General features: G+C 53.8%; 1 protein-coding gene across 1 annotated transcript in view; it reads left to right on the forward strand.

Moving 5' to 3' along the window:
- The first annotated feature begins 3,145 nt into the window (after window positions 1-3,145).
- SLC13A5 (solute carrier family 13 member 5) overlaps window positions 3,146-9,000 on the forward strand; it is a 23,852-nt gene continuing 17,997 nt past the window's right edge. Inside the window, 1 exon segment of the mRNA XM_065897884.1 lies at window positions 3,146-3,247. Within this exon segment, the coding sequence (XP_065753956.1) occupies window positions 3,146-3,247 (102 nt within the window).

The following is a 9,000-nucleotide window of genomic DNA, read 5'->3' on the forward strand; positions in this document are numbered from 1 at the left end:
CCCTCCGTATCCATTTCTTTTTTTTGTAGAAAAAGGCCTTGGTCTCCTAGGTCTTCCCTGAATTCCAAAGAGCAGACTCAAGCAGTTATTAATTAGGGAAGTGAGGGAACGCAGGAACAGAGGAAAAGCAGTCAAGAAACAATAGGTCAGCAATAAAACAGGGTACTAGTTCCTCCTCGAGGGATATATATACAATCTGACACACATCTTTGAATTGTTCTGCAAGAACTAAGACCCGCCCCCGCCCCCACCCAGGTGGAGGATGGGGTACATGTTGACCACAAGCACATAGACCCCAGACTAGTTGGAACCAGAAGGTTGACGATCAAGAGTCGCAAGACACCACCTTGTTACCCCACCACCAACAACCAATCAGAAGAAAGTCAGGTCCCCTGCAACCCTCATCCCAAATGTTGCCTTTAAAAACTCTTCCCCAGGCTTCCCTGGTGGCGCAGTGGTTGAGAGTCCGCCTGCCGATGCAGGGGACACGGGTTCGTGCCCCGGTCCGGGAAGATCCCACATGCCGCGGAGCGGCTGGGCCCGTGAGCCATGGCCGCTGAGCCTGTGCGTCCGGAGCCTGTGCTCCACAACGGGAGAGGCCACAACAGTGAGAGGCCCGCATACCGCAAAGAAAAAAAAAAAAAAAAACTCTTCCCTGAAAGCCATTGGGGAGTCTGGGTCTTTTTGAGCATGAGCTGCCCCTTCTCCTTGCTTGGCACCTGCAATAAACACCACACTTCACCACAACCTAGTGTCAGTAGACTGGCTTTGCTGAGTGTTTGGCTAACGGACCCAAGTGCGGTTGGGTAATAAAAGCAGTTGTATTACTGTAAGGAACTGGTTTACTTAGAGGAAATACAATTATTTTTAAGGCAGGGCAAGAAAAATTTTAAACATAAAATTCTCTCTCTGCCTGTTTGAGCCACTACTTTTGTCCCTTTAATGTGCATTGTGTATCTGCATTATACATTAACTAGACCCCCTTAGAAGACACAGGAATGCCCACTCGCCAAAAAAAAAGGGGGGGTATTTTCTCCTGGCGCCAGCAAGGTAACTCCTCAGGAGATAACATTCCTCTTTCAATCCTGTAAGGGGTCACAGTAACCCACTACTTGCCTTGTTGGACTACATAAACCGTCAACATGTTACTTTGATGTATAACCCTTTGTCTCAAAAACTTAAGTGCCTGGACCTCTAACAGGAAAAGCAGTCTTCAGAGCTTTCTGAAAGACTATTTCCTGGGTTTTAATCCTCAGGTTGGCTGTAATAAAAATTTCCATTTCTTTCTTAGATTGACTATTGATTGATTTTTTTCATTGACGACTTGCATTCACTCACACATCCCAGAGAAAAAGTTTTGAGTGCACATATCAGATCAGGCACTGTAAAAGGTGCTGGTTGGACATATGGTGATGAATAAAACAAACGTTAAATAAAAATCACACCGATGGGGCTTCCCTGGTGGCGCACTGGTTGAGAATCTGCCTGCCAGTGCAGGGGACACGGGTTCAAGCCCTGGCCCGGGAAGATCCCACATGCCGCGGAGCAACTGGGCCCGTGAGCCACAACTACTGAGCCTGCGCATCTGGAGCCTGTGCTCCGCAACAAGAGAGGCCACGATAGTGAGAGGCCTGCACACTGCGATGAAGAGTGGCCCCCGCTCGCCGCAACTAGAGAAAGCCCTCGCACAGAAACGAAGACCCAACACAGCCATGAATAAATAAATAAAAATGTAAAAATCACACCAGTAATTAAATAGGTACAAACAGTGCTAAGTGCCCTGGGATGGGGGGAGGCAGGGAAACCCAGATTTATATGAATGAGAATTACAAAGGGGGGGAGAGAAGAAAGATACAGGAAGGGTTTGGGGGAATACCTGTCCTGAGGTGGAGGTCACAGGAGGAGACTCGTGAATTTGATTTAGGATGTGTTGAGTTTCAGGGCCTGAGGCACATCCAGGCTGGAAAAAGTTGGAAATGTGGAGAATCTGGGACTCTGGCACAAGGGCTGGGTTGAAGACAGAGGATACTAATCACTAAGGAACAGGCTGTGGTTAAACCACAAACAGGGGTAGGCCTCCCCCAAAGAAAGCTACAGAATGTGAAGCCCGGCAGGCAGAGGAGAAGGGAGGAAAGAAGAAAGTGACAGGGGTGGTGTACCTCCAGCGCACAAAACAGGGCTTAGCACAGAATAGGTGCTCAGTACTTGTCCGCAGGAGGCGGGCCGAGCGAATGAACGACCCTCTCAGGGCAGCCTTGGTTAAGTCCCTTCCTCTTGGGACCCTCGTTTCCCCTGTAGAATGGCAGTAGCTGCCGCTGTCAGGCGGGCTCAGTCCGCCTTCCGCGCACGCAGTGCCAGCAGGGCGTCGGCGGGCTGCGCCAGTGTCCGCTGGAGGGCGAAAGCACGCCGGGCTGCGGAGGACGGTGGCCTCACCTCCTCCGCGATCGCTGGAGAGTGCCCGGGATGCGCTGGGTGGGAGAGGGCGCGCTGGGGATGAGTCCTGTGCCCAGAGCAGCGCGGACACTGCAGGGAAGCTGAGGCGGGGGCGAGGGGGGGGGGGGCGGGAGGGGAGGCCCGCGGAGCAGACGGCGCTGGGCGCGCGGTGGGTCGCTGCGGGAGACCCCTCCGGGGTGAGAGTGGGAGGGGCAGGAGTAACCAGGTGAAAAGGAGGGAGAGGTTGGGGAGACGGATCCGAAAGACTCAGAAACCGCTAGGGACTTTCACCTGGGACCCCGGCAGGGCCCAGGAAGGGCAGGTGCGGATTTAGAGGGGGCGCCGTACGCCTAAGCCAGCAGACTGAATGACCAATCACTCCCGCTTGGCCGTCCGCGGGAGCCTGTCTAGGGCACCGCAGAAAAGTCTCGGAGAGCCAGGAGGTGCCAGGGCCCAGACCACTCCTGGAGGGCCCGCCAGAAGCGCTGGAGTCCGTGGGCGCCGCCCGCCTCCGCCCAGAGGCAGAGTTGGGGGCAGGCTTGTCCCACCGACCCCGCGGGATTGGCCCCGCCCCGGGGCCGCGGGGAGGCCCCACCATGAGAGGCGGAGTTCCCGCCGCCCCCTCCAACCCCCTGGACTGCGGCCCCTTCTTAAGCCCGTGAAGCTACTGGCTGCCCCTCTCTCGCCTCTCCCGCCAGACTCCCTCTCCGCGATGGCCTCCGCACTGAGCTATGTCTCCAAGTTCAAGTCCTTCGTGATCTTGTTCGTCACCCCGATTCTGCTGCTGCCACTCATCATTCTGATGCCCGCCAAGGTCAGTTGCGTCTCTGGGCAGCCCCTTGGATTCTGGGCGCCGGGTGCCCAGCAGCAGGCACCGAACCCGGGAGCATTAGGTGGAGCGCACGGATTCCCGGGGGCGGGCACGACTCCCCTGGGGCACGGAGGCTCAGGAGCTCCGGGTGCTATGGGAGGTGCCCTGCAAAGAATTCTGACAGGCATGGATCTTGGGGCTCACAGATCCCAGGGCGCAAGAACTGTTTTGGCAAGCACAGAAACCCAGAAGTTAGCACCGATCTTGGCCATACAGCCCCTCTATAGGCTCAGAATCTCCCCAGAGTGCATAGCCCAGTCCCCAGGCCCCCCAAATGCCACCTGTACCAAGAGGGAGCCTGGGGGCTTGTCTTTCCCTTCTTTCTCCTGTCTCTTCCCTTGGGGAATGGGGACTTCCCAGCTGTAGGTGGCTTCCGAGGCCAGTCGGGGACCTACACGGAAAGATCATCACCTAAGTGAACCCTGAGTGCCATCTTTGTCCCTCTCTGGCCCTCCTTTGAGCCTCGGTTTCCCTGTCTATGATCCACATTTCTTTCCAGCTCTGAAACCTCGGCAGCCACAGCTGAGTCAGAAACCTGCTCCCAGCTGAAATGCAGGTCAGGTCGGCCTGCTTTTGTTCACTGCCCGCTGTGGAGGCGGCAGGAGGTGGGACATGGTCCCAGAGCTCACGCCTTGGGTGGCACGACGCAGGGTCTCTGGGAAGCCGTGTCCCAAGCCCTGGCCTCCTGGTGCTCCCAGGAGGGAAGCGGAGAATGAATGGCCTTGGCCACAGGGTGGGGGCGGTGCGGGGAGCCCGGGCCCAGGCCCTGCTGGGCAGTGCGAGGCCTGTTTGGCAGAGGCCCGAGCCCTTTGAAGGCTTTTGGCTGCTGGCTGCTCATTCCTCATTCCCTCTTTCCACCTTTCACTCTCAGCCCAGACAGGAAACCTCAGCTCCCCCCAGCCCAAGCAGGTTTGGGAAACGGAGGAGCTCTTTAGGGGATGTTCTGAGGGCAGTCCTAGAGGAATGGGGTTGTACTGGGGTATCAGGAAGCCAATCTTTGAGAGAACTGGACTTCCACCTTTCACCCATCCTTGTGATTTTATTATTTATTTATTTTACTTTTGGCTTTGTTGGGTCTTTGTTGCTGCACGCGGGCTTTCTCTAGTTGCGGCGGGCGGGGGCTACTCTTTGTTGCTGTGGCGGGCTTCTCACTGCGGTGGCTTCTCTTGTTGAGGAGCACGGGCTCTAGGCACGCGGGCTTCAGTAGTTGCGGTTTGTGGGCTCTAGAGCGCAGGTTCAGTAGTTGTGGCACACGGGCTTAGTTGCTCCGCGGCATGTGGGATCTTCCCGGACCAGGGCTCGAACCCGTGTCCCCTGCACTGGCAGATGGATTCTTAACCACTGCGCCACCAGGGAAGCCCCATCCTTGTGATTTTAGCCAAGCCCCTGCGTTCTCTGGGCCTTGGTGTTCTTGTCTGTACGATGGGGAAAGGTGGTTTGGTTGTTGACATTTTATGGCTTTTGGTGCCAAAAGAGATTATGCTGGTTCCTAGGATGGGGGAGGGGGAGGCTGGGAGGAGCCCTTGGGTGGGCTGAACACAGACCCTGGATGGGCCAAGGACAGCAGATCCAACTAGAGTGGTTCCTTAGTTTCAACACCAACTGTGATCGGCCATATTTCCTCTGTAGAAAAAGATTTGGGGCTGTTATCATCTGTGGGAGGGAGCCAGGCAGGAGAGCTGTGATTTTAGTTCTGCTGGTGGGGAGTGAGGTTCCCTGGACATCAATTATGGTAGCTTTGCTGACCTTCCTGCTCCGGAAGAGTATGACCGAGACCCCACCACCACTCCTGCCCATCCCATCCCCCCACACACAGGTGGCCCTGAGCTGGGACCCCCAATTCAGGCTGTGAATGCATGTCATTGACCTGCCCTGGGAGTGAGAATCAGGTGAGGGAAGAGGAGGTATCAGTAAAGGTCGTTCCAGGGGCTGACTTCATGTGCTTTTTCTCCCAGTGGTGCAGGTGACTGGGAGCCAGAACCCTGTCTGCTTGTTTTCTCCCTGTGTGCTTCTGTTTTGGTCACCCTGAAGGGCTCCCCGTCCCCACCCACGGCCACAAAGTTTGCGGGGAAACCCAGGGCAGGGGGCAGAGCAGCGGGGAAGCTGGCGAGAACTTGGCAGCCTGGGCGGCACTGTCCAAGCGGGGCGGCGACTCCCAGGGCATGTCACCCTCTGCCAGTGCCCGGGCCCCTCTCCTGCAGGCTTTCTTCTTTTCCTCTTCTCCTGCACCTTGCTTCCTTCCTGTCTTCATCTCTGCTCCACTTTTCTGCCTGTTCTCTGGGTTCTTTCTTTTAAAAAAATAGCTTTTTATTCAATAAAAAAGTAGATTCATTGTGTTATTAAAGTTATGTATTATTATTATTTTTTTTTTGCGGTACGCGGGCCTCTCACTGTTGCAGCCTCTCCCGTTGCGGAGCACAGGCTCCAGACGCGCAGGCTCAGCGGCCATGGCTCACGGGCCTAGCCGCTCCGCGGCATGTGGGATCTTCCCGGACCGGGGCACGAACCCGTGTCCCCTGCATCGGCAGGCGGACTCTCAACCACTGTGCCACCAGGGAAGCCCTATATATTATTTTTAAAGTCTGTGAAGTATAAAGTAAAAATGAAAAGACTTTCAAGTCCCATAAGACACATACACAGTATGTTCTCTTAGCTACAATTTTCCATTAAGCACTATGTCATGGACGCCCTTATTTGTTAATAATTAGGTAAAAAATGAGCCATGGTTTTCTTCAGTTGTTCACTCAACGTATTTTTTGAGCCCCACTATGTGCTCTCCACTGTGCTGGGTGTGGACTTTTATTTATTTATTTTTATTTATTTATTTTTTTTTTTTTATGCGTTACGCGGGCCTCTCACTGTTGTGGCCTCTCCCGTTGCGGAGGACAGGCTCCGGACGCGCAGGCTCAGCGGCCATGGCTCACGGGCCCAGCCGCTCCGCGGCATGTGGGATCTTCCCAGACCGGGGCACGAACCCGTGTCCCCTGCATCGGCAGGCGGACTCTCAACCACTGCGCCACCAGGGAAGCCCTGGGTGTGGACTTTTAAATCCCACTGTCCACTGTGAGCTCAGCTTGCAGTGCTCCTCCGGCCACATTCTCAGCTGCAGGGAAGGCTCTGAACTGACCAAGAACTGGGCTCCCATCTGCAGGTAGAACCCATCTCATTCTGCACGGTGACCAACCCCTCCTCAGGCTTCCCCAAGGTCACCTGTCCTATTCTGCTCTCTCCACAACACTCTGGAAGCATTCTAGACGAGGGAGGGTCAAGTTTGCTGACTGGTAGTATTCAGGGATGGGGCACCCTCCTGGGCCTCCTGATAGGAGCATGGAAGTGAGAGGGCAGTTAGCCTGTGTCTTTTCTGTTGGTTACTTCTGGCGCCTCTAGGAACTGTCCCGGGAAAACTGGTTACACGTGTCACCTGCTGCTTCTAAGTTCAGATAATAAAAAAATCACTTTCTGTGTGCCATATGTTAAGAATGGGTACTTTTAAATCCTCAATTTCCAGGTGAGGACATGAAAAAAGCAGGGGGAGGGGCCAGGGTTGGGAGTGGGAGGAATATTTTATCAAAGACATTGTTGGGATCTGTTCTCACATGATGATAAGGAGAGAGGGCTTCCCTGGTGGCGCAGTGGTTGAGAGTCCGCCTGCCGATGCGGGGGACGCCGGTTCATGCCCTGGTCCGGGAAGATCCCATGTGCCGCGGAGCGGCTGGGTCCATGAGCCATGGCCGCTGAGCCTGCGCGTCCGGAGCCTGTGCTCCGCAACAGGAGAGGCCACAACAGTGAGAGATCCGCATACCGCAAAAAAAAAAAAAAAAAAGACATTGTTGGGAATTGTTCTCACATGATGATAAGAAGAAGGAGAGTGAGTTTTAGACAGTATTACCGTTTTAAATTTCTCTACAGCACACCCTCTTATTGCCCCACCCTGCAGCGGACCATTCCTACCTCTCTCTCCCTTGACACCAAGGCCCAGAGAAGGCGTAACTGAAGGCCACACAATGGCAGACAGCAGACGCTGATCAGGCCTGCCCGGTGTCAAAGCCTGGTCTTCTAACCACGTTGCTATCCTGCCTTGAGCCCAGAGGCTTCAACCAGCATTGATTCTCCCCTCCTTCCCAACAAAGGCACATCTGACAAAGTTTGGAGACATTTTTTGTCGTCACAACTGGAGAGTGCCACTGGCATCTAGCAGGGTGGAGGCCAGAGATACTGCCAAACATCCTACCATGCACAAGACAGGCCCCCACCCCCCACCAACACAGAACCATCCAACCCAAAATGTCAGTAGTGCCGAGGCTGAGAAACCCTGCATTAGACAGTAGAGAGGTGTCCTGGGGTTCTCATGGGCTGCCAAAGAAAGATTTATTTTTATCACTGATAACACAATCCAGACAAAGAATGTCTCAGCCTTTGTGTGATGTTCCATGCATATAATATGTGTTATCTCGGGTGGTGATAAACAGTGATTGTGTGCAGGTACGTTTTCCCAGCAGTGTTGTCACAGCCCGTGCTGTGCTGGTCCGTTTCTCTAATCAGCATTTGCAGTGTCCCTGGGGTTTCAGGCCTGTGCTGGATGCCGAGTGACACGGATTCTGCCCTCCACTGCTCACTCCACTGTTCAGTGTTCAATGGTGGGTGAAATATAATGCCAACCCAGTGTGCTAATTGCTGCGGGTGGGGGCGTGCATAGAGGAAGGACACAGACCCAGACTACGGGCAGCAGTGAACTGAGCCCCAAGCACTCACTCCAGGCCAAAGGAATGATGTCATGTGAGAGCAGCTGTGGGAGGCGGAGCATCTGCCTCCGTTCCCACCAGTGCCCTGGGGTCTCAGGAGCTCGGGGTGGGAATGGGCATGGGAGATGTGGCTGGAGGGCCCTGCAGGGCCTGCTCCATCACAGAGGGTCTCCCAAGACATGCTAAGGCATTTGGCTTTTGTCCTGAAGGCAAAGGAAGGCTCCTAAACAAGGGAGTGATATGATCCGGTTTGTAAAAAGAGAAAGAGGGAGCAGCAGTGTGGAGTGATGCAAGTAGAAAGATCGGATTAGAAGACAGCTGTGCTGTACACCTGAAATTAACATGATATTGTAAATCAACTATACTTCAATTACAAAAAAACAACTACAGTGAATAAAACAGCAAATAAAAAAAAAGATACCCGCAGTGATGCAGGCAGAAGATGTGGCCTGAGCAAAGGCAGGGCCACAGGGTGAAGGAAGAAGGGAAAGAGGAAGATTTTGGGGTAGAAGCTATAGGTTTTGGAGGCTGATTAAACTGGAGGGGGCTGGAATGAGGGAGAGGCAGAGCCTGGTTGGTTAATAATGATTATAGTAAAAATGCTGATGAAAGAAAAAACAACACAGGGAGGTGGGCATTATTATCCCTATTTTATTAGGCGATGAGATGGAGAATTAAAGTCCTACAGTGAGTAAGGGGCCGGGGCCGCGAGCGCTTGAACCAAACCCAGGTCTGTCTCACTCCAAAGCCAAGATCCCAGTGGCTAAGTAGCTAAAGGGTGTGAACAGGCAGTTCACACAAGATTAAATACGAACAGTAAAGCTTGGGACCCTTGTAACTAGAGAGGCTAATAGACGCCAAGACCATCTTCTCAGTTATAATAAAAAACAGCCCTGCAAATCCTCAGTGCTGGCCATTTTCTGAATGAGCTGGCTTAGAACACACATTTCTGGG

Source organism: Phocoena phocoena, chromosome 19 (genome assembly GCF_963924675.1).
Source record: "Phocoena phocoena chromosome 19, mPhoPho1.1, whole genome shotgun sequence".
Classification (NCBI taxonomy): domain Eukaryota; kingdom Metazoa; phylum Chordata; class Mammalia; order Artiodactyla; family Phocoenidae; genus Phocoena; species Phocoena phocoena.